Source organism: Chiloscyllium punctatum, chromosome 44, assembly GCF_047496795.1.
Source record: "Chiloscyllium punctatum isolate Juve2018m chromosome 44, sChiPun1.3, whole genome shotgun sequence".
NCBI lineage: Eukaryota > Metazoa > Chordata > Chondrichthyes > Orectolobiformes > Hemiscylliidae > Chiloscyllium > Chiloscyllium punctatum.
Window position 1 is genome coordinate 17842660 of NC_092782.1, and position 26527 is coordinate 17869186.

The window sequence follows — 26527 nt, forward strand, 5'->3', positions numbered from 1 at the left end:
AATTCCCTTAAGTTCAGGTCCTTCAGCCACTGTTACCTCAGGAAGATTGCTTGTGTCTTCCCCAGTGAACACAAATCTGAAGTATCAATTCAATTCTTCTGCCATTTCTTTGTTCCCCGTAATATATTCCCCTGTTTCTGTCTTCAATTTTAGTCTTAACCATTGTTTGGCCTTTCACATACCTAAAAAAGCTTTTACTATCCTCCTCTATATTTTTGGCCAGTTTACCTTCGTACCTCATTTTTTCTCTGCCTGTTTTCTTCTTCGTCATCCTCTGTTGTTCTTTAAAAGCTTCCCAGTCCTTCGTTTTCCCACTTATCTTTGCTATGATATACTTTTTCTCTTTTAACTTTATGTTTCTTAACTTCCCTTGTCAGCCACGGCCACCCATGCCTCCTCCTAGGATCTTTCTTCCTTTTTGGAATGAACTGATCCTGCATCTTCTGCATTATACACAGAAATATCTGTTAGGTCTAAAGGTTGATAAGTCCCCGGGGCCTGATGGTCTACATCCCAGGGTACTGAAGGAGGTGGCTCGAGAAATCGTGGATGCGTTGGTGATTATTTTCCAGAGTTCGATAGATTCGGGATCAGTTCCTGCGGATTAGAGGGTGGCCATTGTTCCTCCACTGTCATCCCTGCTAAGGTATTGCACCATTGAACTTTGGCCAGCTCCTCCCTCATAGCTCCATAGTTCCCTTTATTCAACAGAAATATTGTCACTTCCGATTGTACCCTCTCAAATTGCAGATTGAAGCTTATTGTATTATGGTCGCTACTTCCCAATGGCTCCTTCACTTCGAGGTCCCTGATCAATTCTGGTTCGTTGCACAATACCAGATCCAGAATTGCCTTCTCCCTGCTAGGTTCCAGCACTAGCTGTTCTAAGAATCCATCTCTGAGGCACTCCACGAAGTCTCTTTCTTGAGGTCCAATACCATCCTGATTCTCCCAGTCTATCTTCATGTTGAAATCCCCCATAACAACTGTAGTAACATCTTTGCGACAGGCCAATTTCAGCTCCTTATTCAACTTACATCCGACATCCAGACTACTGTTTGGGGGCTTGTAGATAGCTCCCAAGAGGGTCTTTTTACCCTTAGAATTTCTCAGCTCTATCCATACTGACTCTACATCCCCTGATTCTAGGTCCCCCCGCACAAGGGACTGAATATCATTCTTACCAACATGGCCACCCACCCCCTCTGCCCATCAGTCTGTCCTTACGATAGCACGTGTAGCCTTGAATATTCATTTCCCAGGCCCTGTCCACTTGAAGCCACGTCTCAGTTATCCCCACAATATCGTAGCTGCCAATTTCCAAAAGAGCCTCAAGCCCATCCATCTTATTTCTAATGCTTCGTGCATTCATATATTTGTTACTGCCCTCACCCTTCCCATCAACTCCTATTTCACTCAACCTTACAGCATGATCCTTTGCGTTTTCTGCTTCATCGATACCGTTGTCTTTCTTGACTTCCCTTGTTCTAACTTTCCCTTCAATTTCCTTCTTAAACATCCAGTTTGTCCCCTCCCTATGTTTAAACATAGCTGTGCTGCAGTAGCAAACCTGCCTGTCAGAATGCTGGTCCCAACCTATTAAGGTGTAAACCGTCTCTCTTGTGTAATTTATGCTTACCACAAAACATACCCCAGTGATCCAAGAATTTAAATCCTTGCTTCCTGCACCAGTTTCCCAGCCACACATTCAAGTTCATTATCTCCCTGTTTCTGGCCTTACCAGTCCGAGGAACTGGAAGCAAACCAGAGATAACCACCCTGGACGTCCTGCTTTTCAGCCTTCTTCCTAGTTCCCCGAAGTCCCGCTGTAGTATGTTCCTCCTCTTCTTCCCGACATCATTTGTGCCGACATGTACCACCACCTCTGGCTCTTCACCTTCGTCCTTGAGGATTTCCTGCACTCTGTCTGTGATGTCTTTAACCCTGGCACCAGGAAGGCAACATACCATCCTTAAGTCCTGCCTGCTGCCACATAAACCCCGGTCAGTTCCTCTCACTATGGAGCGCCCTATTACCACAGCTCTGCGATGTCCGACTCTTCCGCTCTGCCTTCACGCCAACCTTTGATTGACAGACCTGGCTGCCTCACGGACTGGCAGTGTCATCTGTCTCTACTGTTTCCAAAAGATTCACCTTGTTCCTGACAGGTACTTCCCCCGGGGTCTCTTGCACCTGTCTCCTCTCTGCCTTCCTCATTGTCTGCTCTCTTCTGGTATGGTCGGTGTAATAACCTCGCTGAAGGTCTTGTCCGGAAAGATCTCGTTCTCTCAGATGAGCCTAAGTCCTCGAGTTCTTTCATCAGTGCTGCAATATGCTCTGTCAGTAGCTGAACGTGCACACACTTTCCACACTTATACAAGCCAGACACACCAGAGTCATTGACCTCCCACATCAGCATGTAGCACACTGAACCAACTTGACAGTCATGTCTTCACCCTCTTCAACTGTGGCGTAATCACTTCACTCAACCTCCTCGTCAAAGACTCCTGAGCTAAAGCCTCACTCTTCAATCCACAGGAACTTCCTTGGACCCTCTTTTTGGGGCAAGTCTGTGGACTTTTAATTTAGGTTAGAGGAGGAGGGTGGGAGGGAGGCCCTACTTTGTAGGACCTGGGGTCTAGAACACATCCGCTCAAACAACAATCACTTACCTTCCCGACCGGCTTTGCGCTCCGACTTCACTTCCGTTCAGGTTCCGTATTTGTACTACCCACTGGGTGTAAACAATTCTTTCTCCAGTCTCCTCTGAACCACTTTCTCGTCACCTTGGAACTTATGTCCTCTGGTTTAGATATGTCTGCCATGGGGAAAAGATTATCACGATCTAGTCCGTCTATGCCTCTCATAATTTTGTCTACCTTAATCAGATCCCCCTCAGCCTCTTCTGCTCCAAGGAAACCAAATCCAGCCTTTCCAGTCTCTCCTCATAACTGAGATCTTTCATCACAGGCAATATCCTGATGAATCTCCTCTTCACAGTCTCCAGTGCAGTCACATTTTTCTGATGGCAGCACAGTGGCTCAGTGGCTAGCTCTGCTGCCTCACAGCGCTAGGGACCAGAGTTCAATTCTCACCTCGGATGACTGTGTCTGTGTGGAGTTTGCACATTCTCCCCGTATCTGCATGGGTTTCCTCTGGGTGCTCTGGTTTCCTCCCACAATCCAAAGATATGTAGGTCAGGTGAATTGCCTGTACTAAATTGCCCATCGTATTAGGTGCATTAGTCAGGGGTAAATATAGGGTAGGGGAATAGGTCTGGGTGGGTTACTGTTCGGAGGGTGGGTGTGGACTTGTTGAGCCAAATAGCTTATTTCCGTACTGTAGAGAATCTAATCTATTCAGGTCAGGTGAATTGGCCATGCTAAATTGCCCGTAGTGTTAGGTAAGGGGTATATGTAGGGGTATGGGTGGGTTGTGCTTCGGCAGGTCGGTGTGGACTTGTTGGGCCGAAGGGCCTGTTTCCACACTAAGTAATCTAATCTAATCACTGCTCACAGGCTTCCAATCACAAAAACAACTCTCCATTTTCACCCCTTGCCTCCTATTTGCAAGCCAATTTTGCCAACTTGCATTGGATCCCAGCTTTCTCCTGTTTTGATAGTTTGACAGTGTCAACAATTTTCTGTCTCATCCCAACATCAGAGACATTGATGGATCTATTTTGGGGACTTTTTTGGATCCAGTTTGCCAGCTTGGATCCCATGTTGAACATTGTGAAAAGAAGTTACTGAACTCCATGTAACCATACCAACTGCACTAGCCTCAACAAATATTTAGGTCACCTTTTCAAAAAATTTGATAAAATTAGTCAGATAGGATCTCTCTTCTCAAATCTGTGCTGACTATCCCTGATCAATTGTGTTAATTAAATCTAACCTTCAGAATTTTTTTTTCTAATAATTTCCCTACCACTGACATCAGACTAACAGGTCTGTAATTATCTCGCCTCACACTGTGGCCCTTCTTGAACAAATTAGCTGTCTTCCAGTCATCTGGCTGTTCACCTGTGACCAGTAAAGTATTAAATATCCAACAGGGTTCTACCAATCCCCTCCCATAGCAGCCTGGGATACATCTCACTAGGCCCTAGAGATTTATGCACCTTTATACTGGCTAAAATAACAAATACCTCCTTATTAACAAGCTATAGAACCTCATCCTCCCAACTGAAATCCTCGGCTACAATGTCTTTCTCCTTTGCAGATAAATGATAAGTATTCTTTTAAGATCTCACCTACGTCCTCTGCCTCTATGCATGGATTACTGCTTTGGTCTCTGAAAGGCCCTACTCTTTCCCTGATAATCCACTTACTTATAAAATCTATTTAAAACATGTCTTTGGCTTTTCCTTAATCCTAAGTACCAGAAATATGTTGTGACCCTCTTTGACCTCCTAATTTCTTTTATAAGAAACCCCCTTCTCACACTCTTTTTAATGTACTCCTATTTCTTTATCAAACTTCATATCCCTTGACATCCAGGGATCCTTGGACTTCTTGCCCTTACCCTTCAATCTTCGAGGAATGCTCTTGCCCTGAACTCTCACTGTACTAGTCTTTAAAAATTCCCACGTTCCAAATGCCTGCATGTAGCAGCTCCCAGTCAATGTTTGTCAGATCCCATCTAATGATATTGAAATTGGCCTTCCCAATTTAAACAATTAACTTTGCACTATTCTTATCCCTTTCCATAATGATTTCAAAACTTACAGCGTTATGGTCACTATTCCCAAAATGCTCCTCATGGACACTTCAACCACTTGACTGACTTTGTTCCCTCAGATTAGGTTTCATACTGCTCCCTGTCAAGTAAGGTTAACTATATCTGGATGCAGTTTAAAAATTACACCTGTCTAATCCTTTCACTTTAAGGTGATCTCAGTTCATATTAGCAAAGTTAGAATCTACTACCACATCTCACCTTTTATTCCCCTTGTATCTTTTTAATGATTTGCCAAATATCTGCTTCTTTATCGTCCTCTGACTGTTGAGACACCTGCAGTAAAATCTCCAAACTTAGTAAAAAAACAACCATAATCTAATTTAATGGTGATGCAGAGTCTTGAGGGGCAGAATGGTCTCCTGTTCCTCTCTAGGTCTTTAAATTTCCTCCTTGTACACATTTTACTCATGTGTCTGTTTACCTTCCTTTATTAAGGTATGGGCCAGAACACTCATAACATGGAATTCTTTCATCTTTCATCTACTTTATAAAAGGCAGAAGTTGAAACAGCTGAAGTATTCTATTCCCTGTTTACATTAGGAAACACCACAAAACAGACCACTCTTCAATGGCTTGGATCAATGCAATACAGGTGATGGTCTGTAACTAGAGCTAATTCAGAGAGATGTGGATTCTGCTTGACAAAGATTGGCTGTTGGAGTCAATTTTGTCAATTTCTGGATCTTAAACCTGAAAACTCCCAATCTAAACAGTCTAAACCAATTTTCATTCCCAAGATGATAGCGGAGGAGGGCTCCTGAGCCGGAGCTCGTCTGCTCAGATTGCTTTTCTTCTTTACTTGTTTTATTCTTTTTTTGGATCACTCTGAATACTTTCTAACCTATTTAATCCTGCTAATCCTAAATTGGTCTTTTACTAGTGGGGAAACTCTGATTTGGCCTTTCAAATATTAAAGTAACACAAGGTAGATTTATCTTGTGGACAAGATAAATCTTGTCAAGCTGTTTAAACTCCATAATAGATTTTTCACTTCTCGATACCTTAAAAAAAATTGTAATTATTTTGAATGACTTACGTGCTCATTGAGATAGGAAAAGTCAATGGTGACTTAAACAACACTTCAACATTTGAAAGTCAGTTTCTAGCTTCCAGTGCTGATGGTCAGGTTAGTTTGTTTCTCTGTGGTTTTGACGTGGTGCAACAACTCCAATCACAGAAAGCAATCTCAACAGTAACAATGAGATGTTTCTACACATAACTCCATATCATATCTGCTAGAGGCTAATGGCAAATATCCATGCATCCTTTTGACCTAAGCCTGTTAGGAACTGAGCTGAGGCTGTTCCAAGTTCACTTAAAATCCTTAACAGTTTTCAAGAGAAAAAAGACTTTCTTCCCAGCAGTCTGGGCTGGATTTGAACCTTGTTCTGTGGAGGTGAAAGGGCACCATTTTCCCCAGACATTTCTTATTTAAGTCTCTTGAGGAAATGAGCAATGAAGAATACTGTACAAAGGAAACTGTAAGAAAGATAAGTACCCAGTCTGTATTGAAAGATAATGGACAATTAGAAGTGTTGTTTGAGATTTATTGTCTGGAGCAGCAGCAGTATTCATGTGTTGTACTCAAATAATTAGAGATCCTGCTATATTTGGGTTTGTCTTCTGCTTTAAATTGGCAAATGCATACTGGATTCTGTCAGGCAATTTAACAGACTAGTGAGCGTCATCAGCAGCTGGAGTAATTAAAAAAATATATTTATTTATTTTCAGGAGTATTTATGAGATACAGAATGTACAAAACTTGATCAGTCTTATCAATTTGTAGTGTTGGGACTGGGAGTTGCAGAATGCTATATAGTATAGGTTTGATCTAGGAGTGTAAATACACCTCAAAATTCTCAGTTAAATGAGGGCCACGAGAGATGCTGACCTTGCCAGCAGTGGCCACTGCTGTGGTTTTTAAAAATTACAGAACTACAGAGCTTCCAGAATGCTAAATGAAATCTTTACCAGTTAAACGTGTTTGTGTTACATTTTTATCAGTCTGATAACAGCAGGAGCATTGTAGAATAAATTAAACTTTACATTTCCTCTGCAGACACTCTAATCTGTGTTTCATTCTTCATCCACTTTTGGTGCCCACGTAAAACAAACTGAAATTGAAACCAGTTCTGAGGTGCCTTTCTCGTTGTACAGTGCATTCTTTGTTTTCAGTACCGTATTACATTTTCTAGGCTACGAACAGTCAACTTATTACAAACAAATTCACGATATCCTATTTGGATTTGGAATTTTATAACCTTACCCATTTAGTTTATATGGGAAACTGTGAAAGTAGAATTACAAGTATTTGTTTGCTTTCAGTGAAAGCAATTTAGATTTCTGCAGTTTTGTTTAGCCATCATGATGTTAGTGATTACCAGCACTTTGTAAATGCACTTTCATTAGCAGTGCTGCTTGTGCAGGTCTGACTGAACTTTTCTAACTGGTCTAATTTCACAGTTTCAGAAATAATGTCATGGGAAATCATACAGTTTGAAATGTAACTTGCTACCGTTTTGTAAAAACTTCTAAAGCATGTCTTCGGCAGGCAGAGGTGGAATAGAACACTTGCACTCCGTTTTTCCAATGCCTTTTTTGATGTTTAGGCAGACCTACGGCACAGGACAAAACTTTGCCTCCAACCTGGAAACCGTCAGCAAAGTCTGTTGTACATATCAAAGATCAGGATCCAGTCCCTGAAGAACAGGTAAGGACACGTGTGTACCAAACAACAAAATATATTCTTTTAAGAAGGATTCTTCTTGAAATTTGCTCAAGAGTTAACTGACTGTATGACTCCATGATTGAGGTTTTGATGGGGTTTCATGAAGGGCTTTTGCTTTGCTTTTCAGGTGCTCTTTTTACATTTTCATGAATTTATTTGCTAGGTGATTATAGTCATGTAGTAATAATACATCTTGTAGTTGATGTGGAGTCTTTAGACTAACGTAAAAATAGAATTAGAAGATTCCTCAGTAATTGTCAACCTTCTGTTTAATTTAAAGCCACCCAGACAAAGAAGCTATTAATTTTCTAAATACCTCAGTTTTCTGAGGACAACAGGCATCGGTTAACAACAGAAATTGTTTTTTTTTCCCCTAAAGTAAATATCCATTATCCTACACACAAAAAAACAGCATTCTAAATACACCACCTCAGACTGTTGAGATTGTAGGTCATGTGTTTCCAAAGCATCTGCACAAAGCTGGAGTATTTAACATCATCCATTTGTATCAAGCTTCTAAAGTTTTCCAACCTTAAACTGGAGATTCCTCAATCATGTGCAAGAAATTCATGACCTCAATTAATTTAGGGTTTTTCTGCCTCCCAGTTAAGTGAATGTTTCTTTGTTGACAGTTTTAAAGCTATTCTCTCTCCTTTGCAGCTTCTCTTCTCATTCCCTACAGTTCCTTTGTAGTCTTCTCCTCTTGCTCTTCTCCATTCCCCCTGCCCCTCTCCATTTCCGCTATCCAATCCCCCTTTCCCCTGTTCCATTACTCATTTTCTCAATTTTACTCCTGGTGTCACTTTTTCACCCATTGGTTACCCTCTCATTGAAATTTTCCAGATGTTTAGAGGCCTTTCGCGACAAGTAACTAGCTGCTTCCAGAAAACTTTAAGCCCCAGGTATGCACAGACTCAGTTCCTGAAAAGCAAGTTCCTACCCCACTGAAGTTGTGCTTTGAAAATGTAGTTAAAATTCTATTTACGTCCCTTCTTGTGTGAAGAAATGGCACAGAGACAGAGGGCATGCATGTAAATTCCTATTCAAAGTTTATAATTATGAATTTTGATTCAAATGTTAATATATTCATATCTACATCTCAGTTACATCAATAAGTGAGATTCGATAAGTTTACAAAAGTAACTTACAGTTTGGGAGAAGATTTGTAGCTTGGGTGCTCGTTGTTGTGGTTCTGTTCGCCGAGCTGGGAATTTGTCTTGCAAACGTTTCGTCCCCTGTCTAGGTGACATCCTCAGTACTTGGGAGTCTCCTGTGAAGCGCTTCTGTGCTGTTTCCTCCGGCATTTTTAGTGGCCTGTCTCTGCCGCTTCCGGTTGTCAGTTCCAGCTGTCCGCTGCAGTGGCCGGTATATTGGGTCCAGGTCAATGTGTTTGTTGATAGAGTCTGTGGATGAGTGCCATGCCTCTAGGAATTCCCTGGCTGTTCTCTGTTTGGCTTGCCCTATAATGGTAGTGTTGTCCCAGTCGAATTCATGTTGCTTGTCATCTGTGTGTGTGGCTACTAAGGATAGCTGGTCGTGTCGTTTCGTGGCTAGTTGGTGTTCATGGATGCGGATCATTAACTGTCTTCCTGTCCTATGTAGTGTTTTGTGCAGTCCTTGCATGGGATTTTGTACACTACACTACATAGACAAACAGGAAGACAGCTAATGATCCGTGTCCACGAACACCAACTAGCCACGAAACGACACGACCAGCTATCCTTAGTAGCCACACACACAGATGACAAGCAACATGAATTCGACTGGGACAACACTACCATTAGAGGGCAAGCCAAACACAGAACAGCCAGGGAATTCCTAGAGGCATGGCACTCATCCACAGACTCTATCAACAAACACATCGATCTAGACTCAATATACCGGCCACTACAGCGGACAGCCTGAACTGACAACCGGAAGTGGCAGAGACAGGCCACTATAAATGCCAGAGGAAACAGCACAGAAGCGCTTCACAGGAGGCTCCCAAGCACTGAGGATGTCACCTAGACAGGGGACGAAACGTTTGCAAGACAAATTTCCCGCTCGGTGAACAGAACCACAACAAAGTAACTTACAATTAAACAGTAGGTATAATTTCTCATTCACCACTGGACAGAAAATATACATTTTGTATTCCTTGTACCTCCAATACCAATATACAGAATATCCTGAAGTGAATGCATTTACTTTTAACAAAATCCAACTTGAAGGTGAAGCAGTTAGTAAGACACAGAGCTTTGTCTTGACTGTTTATTAACTTGATCACAATCTCCGAGTCCTCCTACAGCCAGTTCCAGCTGTCCACTCTTCCTATTCCTTTGAAAAGTCAATTAAAGTAAGATTTTCCCAATGTTGGTTGCAATTTTTTAAATTCCAATTAGCCTATAATTAATTCTGTAGACATACAGGTGAAGTCATAAATAATGAGAAATGTAATTAAAAGCACTCAGCCAGCCTTGGGGAGACCCAATCGATTTGAAAAGCATTACCTTAACCACATTTGTGTAATACATATTTTATATACAGGTGCACAATCCTTTATCCGAAATGCTCCAGACCAGCTAGTTTTTGAAATTCGGAATTTTTTGAATTTCAGATTAAGTGACAGTTCAGTGAAATTTTTAAAAATCTTATCAGAGGAGCAGACTCACTGAGTAAAACAGGTCCTGAAACAGAATTGAGTCCTGCCAGTGCTGGGCCACGCCAACCCCCACATCTGAGTGGCACGCATCGAGTGGGTGTCAATTTGGATTAACTGTTTGCACGCCAAACAGCCTTGTTAAAAAGGGAAAAAAACTTCACAAAAAGCCTTCAGACTTTGGAGCTTTTTGGATTTTAGGATTTCAGATAAGGCGTTGTCTACCTGTGTATATTTTTCAGCCTGTTTAAACATCGTAAAGATGGTCAGATTCTGAGATGGGGAATGATTTTATGGATCTTGGCCAGATGGGTTTCTACAACAGTCGTCAACAATGGCTTCATGGTCACCTTTACTAAGACCAGATTTTGTTTTAAATCAATCTGTTCAAGCATGTTTTACATGCCCTTAGGCAGATGTGACTTGAACCCAGACCCTCTGACCCAGAGGTAAGGACACTACCACAGTGTCACAAGCCTCGATTCCTCTCCATACATAAACAGATGTATGTATATAAACAGATCTACAATATTTTTAGTAGAGCTGTTCAGAGCTCTGAAGCATGTGTGACGTGTACCCAAGCCTTCTGGCCCAGAGTAGGGGCCCTACCATTGTGTCACAACTGCCCCAAAAGTCCACAATCAGTGAACACTCCTCACCTGTTTATCCTTTTACCTTGACTTTTTGACACACATCCCCATTTTCTATTCACTTCATTCATTTGACATGAATATTTATTTTATCTTGGCATGCCGTTTGTCCTGCTGCTGATTCATGTTGAGGCACTCTTGGCATTCAGGATCCCTGGTTAACTGGTAGTCAGTCATTAGCATTCCCTCACTGTGTGAGTACAAGCTGGCAGATGTATCAGCGTGCAGAGCATGTGTAGTTTATTTTAAACTCTTTAAAAAACAAGTGAAGAGAAAGCATGTACAAAGTTGTTTGTTTGAAACCAACCAAAGTCTGAGGGAAGCAGACCAGGGAACCAGAATGTTAGACCACCTTCACATATTTGAGAGTGGAGGCTGACAGAATATTTGCAATCAACAGCCCACGCTCACAAAATTTCAGAGTAGACTAAAACTGCCCTCCTGTGTATGCCAAATCCTATAAATTTGCAAGTTTGCATTTGCAGGCTGGAGCCAAATTTCTGCCCAACAGCTAGGGTTGTGCAGCTAGAACATTTATTTATTTTACTAAACCTGGCTAGTCTGTTTAATGTTCAGAGAGCCACAGTCCTACAACGCAGAGACAGGCCCTTTGTCCGAAACTGGTCCATGCTGACCAAAATGCCCATCCATGCTAACCCCATTTCCCTACACTTAGCTCATATCCTTCTAAACCCCATTTCCTATCCACATATTTATCCAGATGCCTTTTAAATGTTGCTAATGTACCTGCCTCAACCACTTGACATTCCTGGTGAAGAGCTTATGCTTGAAACATCTCCTGCTCTTCGGTTGCTGCCTAACCAGCTGTGCTTTTCCAGCGCCGTAGTTTTTTACTCTGATCTCCACCATCTGCAGTCCTCATTTTCTCCCACTTCCACTGGAAGCTTGTTCCATTTGCGTGCCAACCTCTGTGTTTTTAAAAAAAACGTTGCCCCTCAGGTTCCCTTTTATTGTTTCCCCTCTAACCTTAAACTGATGGCTCTAGTCCTCAATTCCCCAACCCCAGGAAAAAGACTGAATGCATTCACTCTGTCCATGCCTCTCATGATCTTATACATTTCTATAATATTTGCCGTCAGTCTCCTGCGCTCTGAAGAAAACGTCCCTAGCTTGTCCAACCTCTCCCTATAACTCTGACTATCAAGTCCTGGCAACATGCTGGTAAATTTCTTGTGTACCCTTTCCGGTTAATAACATCCTTCCTAAAGCAAAGTGACCCAAACTGAGCACAATACTCTGAAGTGTGGCATCCTATACAATTGCAACATAACTTCCCAACTCTGTGCTCAATGACCGAAGGCCAGTGAGCCAAAAGCCAACTTCACTGTCCTGTCCACCTGTGACTCCACTGTCAGAGAACTGTGTACCTAAACTCCAAGGTCCCTCTGTTCCACTACATTCCATAAGACCCTACCATTTACCATGAAATGCCTACCTTAATTTTGACTCTCCAAAATGCAAGATCTCATACTTATCTATATTAAATTCCATTTGTCATTTCTCGGCCCACTTCCCCAGCTAATCAACATCCTACTGCAATTTCTGATAACCTTCCTCACTGTCCACAATACTGCATATTTTAGTGTCATCTGCAAACTTCCTGTTATGGGCCAGGCCAGACCCCCTCAAACCACTTCAAGAAGGTAGCCCTGTCCCTAACTTTCCTAGTTGTTTTAAGCAGGTGTAGGGTGTATATTCCAGGGGTCATGCAGCTGGTCCAACCACTTTCAGTTTCAAACGAAACAGAATTTATTTACAGAATACTAACTAAATACAAACAAAGGAAAACCGAATTTAGAAAAATTTAATCTATCTGAAAATCCAGTCGACTCTATTGCAACTTAATGATGCTGTTCCAAATACTTGCAGCATCCCCATAAACAATCCCTTGACAAAAAAGGTAAAATCAAACGCCGGTTCTTACAGGAGAGATGACAGAGAGAGAGAAGATCAGCATGGAACTGTTTATTTGGGCCAGCTTTTCTGGGTTCCCAGCTAAAATTTGACCAGCAGCTGCAAACGGAACAAATTGCTGAAACCAAACCCTAAACTGGGAGCACTGGCCACTCTCCTTTCATTGTACTAGTGTTTTAAAACACTTAAAAGCTTTTTCAAGTAGATATTTCCAGATATTGTAGGGAGCAGTCACCTCTTTAGGGGTTTACTATGGGCCCCCCAATAGCAGCAGAGAGATGGAAGAAAGCATAGGTCGGCGGATTTTGGAAAAGTGTCGACATAGTAGGGTTGTTGTAATGGGTGACTTTAACTTTCCCAATATTAATTGGAACCTCCTTCGAGCAAAAGATTTGAATGGAGTTGTTTTTGTAAGGTGTGTTCAGGAGGGTTTCCTAACTCAGTTCATTGACAGGCCGACGAGAGGAGAGGCCATTCTAGACTTCGTGCACGGAAACGAGCCGGGGCAGGTATCAGATCTTGTGGTGGGAGAGCATTTTGGTGATAGTGACCACACCTACCTCACATTCTACATAGCTATGGAGAAGGAGAGGATTAGGCAAAATGGGAGGATATTTAATTGGGGAAGAGGAAACTATGATGCGATTAGACATGAGTTAGGTAGCATGGATTGGGAGCAATTGTTCCATAGTAAAGGCACTATAGACAAGTGGAGACTGTTTAAGGAACAGTTGTTGCAAGTGATGAATAAATATGTCCCTCTGAGACAGGCAAGAAGTGCGAAGATCTTTTCCTCGCTCTCCAATGGAGTCATAGCTGAGGATTGGAGAGAGGCAAATGTAATTCCTTTCTTCAACAAAGGAAATAGGGAAATCCCCGGCAATTACAGACCAGTAAGTCTCACGTCCGTCGTCTGCAAGGTGTTAGAAAGGATTCTGAGGGATAGGATTTATGACCATCTGAAAGAGCATGGCTTGATTAAATGCAGCCAACACAGCTTTGTGAGGGGCAGATCATGCCTCACAAACCTTATCGAGTTCTTTGAGGATGTGACAAGAAAAGTTGAAGAGGGTCGAGCTGTGGATGTGGTGTATGTGGACTTCAGCAAGGCATTTGATAAGGTTCCCCATGGTAGGCTTATTCAGAAGGTCAGGAGGAATGGGATTCAGGGGAACATAGCTGTCTGGATACAGAATCGGCTGGCCAATAGAAGACAGCGAGTGGTAGTAGAAGGAAAATATTCTGCCTGGAAGTCTGTGGTGAGTGGTGATCCACAGGGCTCTGTCCTTGGGCCTCTATTGTTTGTAATTTTTATTAATGACTTGGATGAGGGGATTGAAGGATGGGTCAGCAAGTTTGCAGATGACACAAAGGTTGGAGGTGTTGTTGACAGTATAGAGGGCTGTTGTAGGCTGCAGCGGGACATTGACAGGATGCAGAGATGGGCTGAGAGGTGACAGACGGAGTTCAACCTGGATAAATGCGAGGTGATGCATTTTGGAAGGTCGAATTTGAAAGCTGAGTACAGGATTAAGGATAGGATTCTTGGCAGTGTGGAGGAGCAGAGGGATCTTGGTGTGCAGGTACATAGATCCCTTAAAATGGCCACCCAAGTAGACAGGGTTGTTAAGAAAGCATATGGTGTATTGGCTTTCATTAGCAGGGGAATTGTGTTTAAGAGTCATGAGATCTTGTTGCAGCTCTACAAAACTTTGGTTAGACCGCACTTGGAATACTGGTCGCCCTATTATAGGAAAGATGTGGATGCTTTGGAGAGGGTTCAGAGGAGGTTTACCAGGATGCTGCCTGGACTGGAGGGCTTATCTTATGAGGAGAGGTTGACTGAGCTCGGACTTTTTTCATTGGAGAAAAGGAGGAGAAGAGGGGACCTAATTGAGGTATACAAGATAATGCGCGGCATAGATAGAGTCGATAGTCAGAGACTATTTCCCAGGGCAGAAATGACTAACATGAGGGGTCATAGTTTTAAGCTGGTTGGAGGAAAGTATAGAGGGGATGTCAGAGGCGGGTTCTTTACACAGAGAGTTGTGAGAGCATGGAATGTGTTGCCAGCAGCAGTTGTGGAGGCAAGGTCATTGGAGACATTTAAGAGACTACTGGAAATGCATATGGTCACAGAAATTTGAGGGTGCGTACATGAGGATCAGTGGTCAGCACAACATCGTGGGCTGAAGGGCCTGTTCTGTGCTGTACTGTTCTATGTTCTATGTTATAACCTCTGCCTTTACGAGCCTGCTAGGAAAAAAAACAAGAAGAACATAACTTTATTAAAGGAGCTACATTGTCACACTTACTAATCATGCTTGTACATTCTCATCCAAATCATTGATATAGATAACAAACAGTAATGGGCCCAGCATCGACTACTGAGGCACTCCACTAATCACAGGTCTGCAGTCCAGCAACCATCCTTCATCTATTACCCTCTACTTCCTACCATCAAACCAATTGTGTATCCAATTTGCCAGCTCTCCCTGGATTCCATGTGATTTAATCTTCCAGAGCAGCCCACCATGTAGAATCTTCTCAAAAGCCTTACTAAAATCTATATCTACTGCACCTACCATCCTGCCATCATCAACCTTTCTGGTCACTTCATCAAAGAATTCTAACAAATTTGTGAGGCATGATTTCCCTTGCAAAACACCATACTGACTACTCCTAATCAAACCCTGTCTTTCCAAATGCATGTATATCTTATCTCAGAATCTTCTCAAATACCTTATCTACCACAGATGTTACGCTTACTGGTCTCTAGTTGCCAGGTTTTGCTTTGCAGCCATCTTGAATAAGGGCACAACATTTGAGCCCTCAGTCAGGGTCCGCGCAATTTCTTCTTTAGTCTCTTTCAGTGTTCTTGGCTACATCTGGTCAGGACCAGGAGATTTATCCACCTTCATACATTCTAATATGTCTAACACCACCTCCACTGTGATATGGACTGTCCCCAAGATATCACCACTAACATCCCCAAGTTCCCACGTCTTCATATCTTTCTCCACGGTAAACATAGAGGAGAAATATTCATAGAGACCTGCCTGTCTCCTGCATTTCTACACATACATGTCCACTTTGGTCCTTGAGGAGTCCTATTCTCTCTCTAGTTATTCTTTTTCCTCAATATACTTAAAGAATGTCTTTGGATTCACCCTAATCTTCTCAGTCAAGGCCATCATGTGCCCCCTTTTCACCTGCCTCATTTCCTCCTTCAGTAAGCTCCTGTATCCCCTTCATATAGAACATAGAACAGTACAGCACAGAACAGACCCTTCAGCCCACGATGTTGTGCCGACCATTGATCTTCATGTAAGGTAAACCTCATATCTCCAGGGATTCCCTTCATCCCAGCTGCCTATACCTGAGCCATGCCTCCTCCTCTTTTCTGGTCAAACCCTCAATATGTCTTGTTATCCAGGGTTCCCAATTCCTGCCAACCTTGCCTTTCACCCTCACAGGAGCATATCGACCTTGAACTCTAGCTATCTCACTTTTAAAGGCCTCCCACTTGCCGGAGGTCCTTTTGCCTGCAAACAAACTACTCCAATCAACCCCTGCAAGCTCCTGAATGATTCCATCAAATTCACCTTGTCCCAATTTAGACCTTGAAGTTGTGGACCAGTTTTGTCCCACTCTTTAAGTATTGTAAAATTAAAGAAATTGTGGTCACTGCTCCCAAAGTGCTCCACCACTGTCATCTCCGTCCTGCCACTGTCCTACCCAATTTCCCAACAGTAGGTTGGGTCTTGTCCCTTCTCAAGAAGGACCCTCTATATTCTGCTTGAGGAAACTGTCCTGAATGCACTTAACAAATTCCACCCCCTTAACGCTGTAGCTGTCCCAGAATATGTTAAGAAAATTAAAATTCCCTGCTCAGACAACCCAACTGCTCCTGCAAGTTTCCCCAGTCTCCCTGCAGATTTGTTCCTCTAATTCCCGTTGACTATTTGGGGGCCCAATAACATTACCATCCCCTTCTTATTTCTTAGCTCCACCCACAAAGCCTCACTGGATGATCCTTCATTTATTTCATACTGTTGTGAGACTCGCCTTAATCGAAAATGCAACTCTCCCTTCCCCTCTCCTCCACCTCTGTTCCACCTAAAGCACCTGTACCCTGGCACATTAAGCTGCCAGTCCTGTCCCTCCCTTAGCTATGTTTCTGTAATGACTATAATATCCCAGTGCGACGTACCTATCCACGCCCTGAGTTCATTGGCCTCAGCTGTCACCCCTGTTGCATTGAAAGAGATGCAATTTAATCCACAGGCATTCCTTGCTCCCTTTCGTGTTCCAGCCTGACCTGTCTCTTCTGATTACTGCATCTCCTTCCAGCCTCGCACTTGCTTTCCTGCTGTTGAGGATCCCAAACCCCTGCCAATCTAATTTAAGCCCTCCATTGTGGCACTAGCAAACCTAGCTGCCAAGATATTGGGCGAAAGTGGGTACTGCAGATGCTGGAGATCAGAGTCAAGATTAGAGTAGTACTGGAAAAGCACAGCAGGTCAGGCAGCATCCAAGGAGCAGGAAAATCGACATTTTGGGCAAAAGCCCTTCACTCCAGTTCAAGTGCAACCCCTCCCTCTTGAACAGGTCACTTCTGTCCTAGAAATGATCCCAATGATCTAAAAACCTGAATCCCTGCCCCCTGCACCAATTCTTCAGCCACACATTAATCTGCCATATCCTCCTGTTCTTACCTTCACTAGCACATGGCATGGAAGTAATCTGGAGATTATCACCAACAATATCCTGGTGTTTAACTCTTTCTACCCCTCTATAATCACTCCACAGGATCTCATCCCTATTTTGACCTATATCATTTATGCCAATGTGCACAATTACTTCTCCCGGATGACCCTCCTGCTTGAGAACGTTTTGCATCCAGTCTGAGATATCCTCGACCCTGGCACCTGGGGTTCAAATCTACCAGCTAGATCACTCTGTCTCTTTCTATCTGTTGACTCCAGGAACTTGAGGCTTACGTAGAAGAATCTGATTCAGATGGAGATTTTAGAGGGGGCTTGTTGAAATACTTGTCACAAGAGGAAGAAGAGAAGGAGAGGCAAGAGAGGGAGGAATCCAGGAGAATGCTTCAGGAGCTGAAAAGTGTGTTGGGGTTCAAGGCCTCTGAACTGGAGAGGCAAAAGTGGAAACAGCTACTCTTCAACGATTATGGTGAGCAATAGCATTTCCTCCTGTTGAGTTGTTAGAATTTTTGTAATTGTTTATGAACTATGCAAAGTGCTGACACAGTTCTTGTTGTTGTCACCCTTTAATCTTGCATGGCATGTGCATGTCGCTGCCAAGTCCAGCATTGGTTGTCCATTCCTAACTGCCCTTGCTTGGCCATTTCAGAGTGCAGTTAAGAGTCAACCGTAGTGTGACTATGGATCTGGAGTCACCTATAGGCCAGAAGGGATAAGAATGGCGGAGTTCCTTCCCTAAAGTTCACTCCCAGATTTGTTAACTGAATTTAAATTCCACCAGTTGTGGTGGGATTTAAACCAGTCTCCCCAGAGCCTGGACCTCTGGTTTATTACCCTCAGTTGCCCTGAGAAGGTGGTGGTGAGCCTATTTCACAAATTCCAACCCTTGAGATGGTACTCCCACAGACAACACCCTGGGAACAAAGCAATGTCTTTTCTTGTAGGGAAATCTGAATTTGAAGCAACGAATATTATTACAAAAACAAAGTTATGAGAAATGGGCAAAGAATTGAAATAACTTCACAGAGGCAGGTATCCAGTCACCAATCACCCTTTATTTACACATGGAGAGTCCTTAACACTGATCACTCACAGCCAGCTCACAGAGTGAACAGGATGTCTGACCCTCCTGTTGTTAACTGTCAGCCAGGACCAGATTAACCTAATCATTCTATGAGGTCCACCAGGCTGACCCTGTTATCGTCACGACTGGAATAGAACTAATTTAATAGCTCTTTCAAAAAGGCAGTACAACAGGATAGGACCACATGTTGGCCTTCTGTGTGATTCGAATGCAATTATAAATAACAATGATTAGCAATCAGGCAGTTGTTTTTACTGAAATGCAGTTTAGTGATGTTGCAGGACACTAGGGAGAACTCCTCCAATCATCCTCAAATAATATTGTGGAATTATTTACATGCACCTAAGAGGGCATATTAGACTGTGTAACACTGTCTTGGTACCCTGCTGAAATTTTAACCTGGAGGGGCACTTAGCTGTCAGAAGTGGGGCTTGAAACCTTGACCACCTAATCTCAGAGGTGAGAGTGCTTTCCACTGAGCCACAGTTGATATTGTTTCATTTCAGCAATGAAGAAAGCCATGCTGGGAGATAAATTGTTTAACTGGGTCTGAAGTCTGTTATTGGGCATCTGATTTCATTGCTAGTGCAGGGTCCCATCCTTTTCTACAGCTGTCATTGCTCTAGCTCAAATAAAGCAAGAGTTGCAATGTGAGTAATTCAAAATAGAAAAGGGATGTGACAGGTGAACAAGACAGATACATTTTGCAACATTAACACTATAAAATGATCAACATGGGATTTTTATTAAGAATTTATCATGTTTAAAAAATGGTAATGTAAGAATCTAACCCTGTCACTCTTCAAAACTTCTTTCATAGCTGCGCTGAAAACAGTTTCATCTGCAGACATTATGCAGCTGGAGGGAGTCCCACTGGAATGTCAGGAGGCAGACGCAAATGTAGAATGCCATAAAGTTCGTGATGACAGCCCCCAAGGGATAGATGCCAATCAACTAGATTGCTTGATGGATAACCAAGAATGTTGCAGAGGAAGAGGTCCAGACTGCATTGATGTACATCTGGTTGGCAGCAAAGATGCTGATCCAAGTGACACTATCAGCACGGGTGTTGTAAGTGGATGCTTGGTTTGCTGCTCAGAGACTGCAGACAGTTCCATACAAAAGCAAGAAAATTCACAGCCAGCTGCATCTGAGCAGCTGCAGACAGCTGTTCAACAGGGACTTGCTGAAAGACATGGGCCAGTTGTCCTCCGATTTGCCTCAGCTCTTGCTGCCCAGGTTGCTGCTCGCTCTCACAGCTTTGCTCATTTATCAGAACAGACATTTGGGGATGATGAGGAGGAGGAAGAGGAAGATGAGAATATAGATGTTGAATGTGTAAATTCTGGACCTCCATAAATGCAGAGTGATTGGAGCATGCTAAGCTTTCTTTAATACTTAAAAGCAGGTCAGAACTGTGATGCAGAAAGTATTCTGTGTAACATGGTAGTGAATAATTTTGTTCAGTAAAGTGTATATTTTGTACCTGGCTGTATGAATTTTCACTGTAAACAAAAGGATATAATGAGAATTCTCTGTGGTGAATGAAACACTTGGATGCTGTTGAATGTTGGAACAACCTATTCTGTGCTGAAAATGTGTTGCTGGAAAAGGGCAGCAGGTCAGGCAGCATCCAAAGAGCAGGAGAATCGACGTTTCGGGCATGAGCCCTTCACAACCTATTCTGCAGCAACTTGCATTGTTTCCTCTGACTACATTACTGTATTCCTACCTTGCGTGAAGAATTAATTTGATAGATTCTAAGGAAACAAGTTAGAAACCCTTTCAACCTATGCATGAACTTCTTAAGGGAAGACACAATACTCTGTGTAATCCCAGTAGTACCGAATGCACCTTACCTCTCTGCATCTGGTCTCTGATGATGTACCAAGTGAAAACATTGTAGTGTAAAAACAGCTGAGTAGCTGAGGTGCGCACAAATCCAAAGATAATGAATTCACCTCCCACTGCTGTTTGAGAGTTTGATTTTCATTTTTAACAGGTATAGACATGCATTAAAATTAGATTTCAGTTAGAGTGATGATGAAACTATTGGATTGCTGTGTCTGCTGAAGTATCTTGACAAGCCAGGCAATTATATTTGCGAATTTGGGGTGGGCAACCAATGCTGGTCTTAATGGTGAACAATCCGGTCATGAATTGAGGCGATAATGTCCCATCAACAAGATTACACTTGCAGCTGGGAATTTTTTAAATTAACTTTTCAAATATAAGAAGCAAGTAGTTTAAACTCTAGCATCACCTGTCTACATCAATGATCAATGTCACAAAGTATTTCAGTAACTTTCTTCAGCCATTCACAAGTTACCAACAAGATGCAAAACACAAAAAATGGAGTGTCAAGCCCTCACTCAATAATAGTGAGCACACACCAATCACAGTCCCCACTCAGCACTGCTCAAAGCAGAACATCATCGTCACTGGACAAACATATTTTATGGGCTTGACAGCCACAGACCTGAGGGAAGGTGATCTCATTTTGTGTTCTTCTAATACGTTGATAAAGTCATGAAAACATTGAATCCTGTCACAGTATGGCCATCCTCAATTTGAGAGGTTCCATACACATCCTTTAATCACAGTCTATGACTTTAACTGTTATTATTTTCAAAGGATGCAGTTGCAGCCAGCATTTCAGTGGGACTTTCTTTTCCAGATAAAAAGATTAGGTTTTTTTTGTAGCATTGAAGGTACGTTTCTATTTTTTATTTATTTCTTCTTTGGTCTGTTTTGAGAAAAGCTAATCTAAGTTGCCCAACCATTGACTGATTGGGCAAAAGCACCGAAGGACATTGGTTCCAGTCCAACCCAGGTGTAGACCGTCCTCCCCCAGAACTGATGTCAATTTCCCAAAAATCTGAACTTCTGCCTCCTGCGCCATCTCTCAGGCCATGCATTTATCCTGTCTATTATTTTCTGGGACTGTAGATTGTTAAGGTGTAAAGCTCAGGGTATTTTCAATGAACCCTCTGTAGAATGCGGTGAGGTTGGGGTGTGGGCGGTGGACTTTCCTCAGCCTGCACAGGAAGTAGAGACGCTGCTGAGCTTTTTTGGCTATGGAGTTGGTGTTGAGGATCCAGGTGAGATTCTCTGCCAGGTGTACGCCAAGAAATTTGGTGCTTTTACACGATCTCCAAGGGGTAGCCATTGATGTCCAGCGGAGAGTGGTCGCTCCGTGCCCTCCTGAAGTCAACAACCATCTCTTTCGTCTTGTCCACATTCAGAGACAGGTTGTTGGCTCTGCACCAGTCTGTTAGCTGCTGCACCTCCTCTTTGTATGCTGATTCATTCGTGCTGATGAGGCCCACTACATTCTATCATTAGCAAACGTGATGGTGTGATTCGACCTGTGTCAGCAGGGTGAGCAACAGTGGTCTGAGCACACAGCCTTGGGGGGCCCTGATGCTCAGTGAGATGGTGTTGGAGATGCTGTTCCCAATCTGGATTGACTGAGGTCTCCCAGTCAGAAGTTCAGGATCCAGTTACAAAGGAAGGTATTTAGGACCAGCAGCTGCTGAGTAACGATAGTGTTAAATGCAGAACTGAAGTCTGTAAGCAGTAATCTGACATAGATATCCTCCTCCTCCAGATGGGTGAGGGCCAGATGGAGAGTGGTGGAGATGGCGTCATCTGTTGAGCGGTTTGATCGATACACGAACTGCAGGGTGCCCAGTGAGGGGGCAGCAGGGTCGTAATATGCTTCATCATGAGCCTCTTGAAACACTTCACGATGATGGATGTAAGCACAATGGCGCGGTAGTCGTAGAGACAGGACGCTGAAGACTTCTTTGGCACGGGAGATGGCGGTGGCCCATGAGGGTCGGTGTTAGAGCCTTTGATCATTTCCATTATTTATTCATGACTCGGATAACAGTGTAGAGTGCCATATATACAAATTTGCTGATGAGACAACATGAGGCAGAACTGTCAACAGTTTAGATAATAGCATAAACTTATAAAGGGAAATTGATAGAATAAGTGAATGGGCACAACTGTGGCAGATGGAGTTCAATGCAGTCAAGTGTGATGCAATCCATCTTAGACCGAAAAGGAATAGAACAGGGTACTTTCTGGATGGTATGAAGTTAAATACAGTTGATGTCCAAAGAGACTTGGGAGTTCAGGTGCATAATTCTTTAAAATGTCATGAACAGGTGCAGGAAATAATCAGGGAAAGCTAACAGAATGCTGGCTGTTATATATAGAGGACTGGAGTACAAGATGCAGAAGTTATGCTGCGGTTACACAAACGTCTGGTTAGATTGCACTTGAAGTTACTGTGAGCAGATATGGGCACCGTACCTATGGAAGGATATACTGACCTCGGAAGGAATCCAATGTAAATTTACAAGAATAATATCTGGATTTCAAAAATTAGGTCACGAGGAGAAATAAAACAAATTTGGTCTGTTTTCTGTGGAGTTTAGAAAATTAAATGGTAATCTCATCAAAGTCTTCAAGATATGAACAGAAAAGATAGTTTCTTTTTTAACTACCGTAATTCCAATGATTGGGGTCTCTAGAACTAGGGGGCATAGTCTGAGAATTAGAGTCCGACTGTTCAGGAGAGAAGTTAGGAAGCCCTTCTTCACAGAAAGTGTAGACATTTGGAACTTCCACAAATGGCAATGTGTATAGGTGATGATTTGGAGGAGCTGGTGTTGGACTAGGATGGACAAAGTTAAAATAGTCCAACAGGTTTATTTGGAAGCACTAGCTTTCAAAGCACTGCTTCTTCTTCAGGTGATTAGATTAGATTAGATTCCCGACAGTGTGGAAACAGGCCCTTTGGCCCAACCAGTCCACACTGACCCTCCGCAGAGTTACTCACCCAGACCCATTTCCCTCCGACTCATGCAACCTTCCCAGACCTATTCCCCTACATTTACCCCTTCACCTAACACTAGGGGCAATTTAGCATGGCCAATTCACCTGGCCCGCACATCTTTGGACTGTGCAAAGAAACCGGAGCACCCAGGGGAAACCCATGCAGACACTGGGAGAATGTGCAAACTCTACACAGACAGTCACCCGAGGCTGGAATCAAACCTGGGACCCTGGCACTGTGAGGCAGCAGTGCTAACCACTGAGCCACCCCGCCACCCCAAAGTGATTGTGAAGTAGGACTATAAGACACAGAAATTATAGCAAAAGATTACAGTCTCATGCAGCTGAAATGATATACTGAACAAACCTAGATTGTTAAGTCATTCATCTTTTAGAATGGGTTTGCTGGTTTTGGCTCTTTAATATGTAAATTGTTAATTTTAAAACCGAGATAGATTTTATTTTGTTAAGTAAAGGTATTAGGATATATGGACTTAGGTCACATACCGGCTGTGATCTCTTTGAAAGACGGAACAGGCTTGAGGGGCTGAATGGCCTACTCTTGTACCTATGTTCCTACATCAGGTGGGCAACAAATCCTGACTTAGTCATTGACACTGGGGATTCCCAAAGAAATACAATTCATTTTCTAAATTAAGCTTAAACAAAGTTTTGACTTGCTTCCCCACTTAGCTGATGATTAAGGAAAATGCAATTTATTTCAGAACCAATGATTTTATTGCCTTTTGTGGATTGTGCTACTTTTACAAATTGCTGTGAAATAAAATTGGCTTAAATGACATTTTTTCTTTGTCCAGTATTTCAGTTGTAAATAGTGCAAGAGATTTCAGGATATCCATTCTTGTTTTACCATATTTTTGTCTAACCTATCAAGAAATTTGCTCTTCTAAAGCAAAGGAAGCCAGTATAACAACTTGGAATATTTCATAAAATCATATACAAAAATATTTCCAAAATGCCATACAGGGACAGTTTATTTGCAACTGCATCCCCAGTAAAATTAGTGAATAAATTAATTTTTGGTTGTAGGGGCAATATTTTTGTATGAACAGAAAAGACTGGGTGTCATTTTTGTCTAATATTTCTACAGGCGTCATTTTAACAGAATTTACCTATTCGGAGTAAATCAGTCAGTGATTTAGATTAGCACGTGTAAAGATTTTACACAAATCTGATCACTGTTGTATTATAAATAATTTACAAACACACTTCAGCCCTTAAGAATTTGACATCACAGCTAACTGAAATTGAATGATACTGCTGTCTAATTTTCATAGAGTTTCCAATGTCAGGTCAGCTGTATTGTGTGGTAGGTGCAGTACTAAACAATACTGAGTAGAAATAGATTTCAGATCGGAATGGAATAACTAGAAATATTTTCATCCTTTATGTCTGCTAATCTAAATGACTTCTCTCAATGGTGTTTAAGGAGGTTTCGCAACTAAGCTCATTGTTTCTTGGCAGGGTAGTGTTTAAAAAAACAGGGTTCCCCATACCAGACAGTTTGCAGAAATATTGTTTTCTTTATTCCTTCATGGGATATGGGTGCTACTGGCTAAACCATAACTTGTTGTCCAACCTTTATTACTGAAGTTGATGTTAAGCCACTTGAGCCACAGTGGTGTTTAGGGTCAAGGTACATCCACAATGTGTAAGGAAGGGTATTCCACACTTTTCATTCAGTACCAGTGCAGAAACAGTAATAAAATTCTAAGTTAGGATGGTGTAGGCTTGGAGGAGAACTTCCCGCTGGTCGTGTTTCCATGTATCAGCTGCTCTTGTCCTTCTAGGTGGTAGAAGTCATGGTTTTGAAGGTGCTATCAGAGCAGCCTTGGTGAGTTGCTATAGTGTGTCTTCTTGATTGTACATTGCTGCTACTGTGTGCCAGTGGTGAAATATCGATGTGCATATACATGCCTATGTGTGCGGTGTGACAGGAGCAATGAAATATTATGATCCAATGTGCTACAGGAATGGGGTCAAACAATTTGCACTGCTGGTTTGTTATCTCTCAACTCCATTATTCTACTGCTACCCTCGCTGCCCTTCCAACTTCCATAAGTGCTTAACTTGTTTTAAGTGGAACTGCCGCCATTCTGCTCAGCTCGTACAACAACCCGTGATCACTCCCTCTACTTTACAAACCTTACACAAATCCCTAATTCTGTGATCAGCTTCAGTCCTGTTTCCCTTTTGCAATCTCTTCATCCTACCAATGATTTCAGCCCCATCAGCTCTACACATTGCACAATTAACCAAAAATTTGACTTCATCTCAGCCAAGCTATCAAGGAGATTGCTGTGTGACTTCAGTGTCAGCTGTAGAACAATAGCTAGCACTCTTGCAACTGAGTTTGAAGATCATGGATACAAGTACCACTTCAGAAACGAGAGCATAAAAATATGGCCTGACATTCCAAGCTGCAACATGGGGCTGCTGCACTGTCAGACGTGCTATCTTTCAGCTGTGATGTTAAACTGAGGCACCATCTGCCCCCTCTCAAAAATGCAAAGTATCGCAGTTATTGTGACACATCTTGCCTGCACCAATCCTATTATCTTGTGTCACTCTCCTGCCTTTTCCCCATAGCCTTGCACACTATTTCTAACCAAATAATCTCTCAGTGCCCTTTGAATGCCTCAATTGAACTTGATTCCACCACAATTCCAAGCAGTGCATTCCATACCCTAATGACTCACTGAGTGAAAATATTTATCCCCTCTGCATCCTACCTTAGTTTTAAATCCACATATGTAAGCGGGAATAGCTTCTCACTATGTGTTCTGTCTAGTCCACTCATGATTTTGAAATCTAATCTTGCTCAAAATATCTGTTGATCAAAGAGGGTCAGCGGATTTCGCAGCAATGTCCTGGACAATCTTTATTACTCAACCAAAAGTCACTAAAACAGACCAGTCATTATCTCATTGTTCTTTGTGGGTGCTTTCTGTGCGCAAATTGACTGCCTATGAGAGTGACTACATTTCAAAAGGTCATAAGGTGGTTTGGCAATTCTGTGGCTGTGAAAGGTGCTATACAAATGCTAGTCCTAACAAACAGCTTCCAGCATCTTGCTGAAGGAAAATTGAGGAAGGAGTCAGTCACACATCCTTGAATAATTCATGATTGCTACTTTTTACAGTCTTGAGGGGA

The 26527-nt window shown here is 42.5% G+C and overlaps 1 protein-coding gene across 3 annotated transcripts in view; it reads left to right on the forward strand.

Annotated features, from left to right (window-relative positions):
* Positions 1–19990, forward strand: part of vezt (vezatin, adherens junctions transmembrane protein) — a 108976-nt gene extending 88986 nt beyond the window's left edge. For all 3 annotated transcript variants that reach the window (XM_072562385.1, XM_072562387.1, XM_072562386.1), the window contains exons 10-12: positions 7353–7453; positions 17683–17890; positions 19326–19990. In XM_072562385.1, the coding sequence (XP_072418486.1) occupies positions 7353–7453; positions 17683–17890; positions 19326–19864 (848 nt within the window). In that variant the 3' untranslated portion in view covers positions 19865–19990. The remainder of the gene's footprint in view (positions 1–7352; positions 7454–17682; positions 17891–19325) is intronic.
* Positions 19991–26527: the final 6537 nt, after the last annotated feature.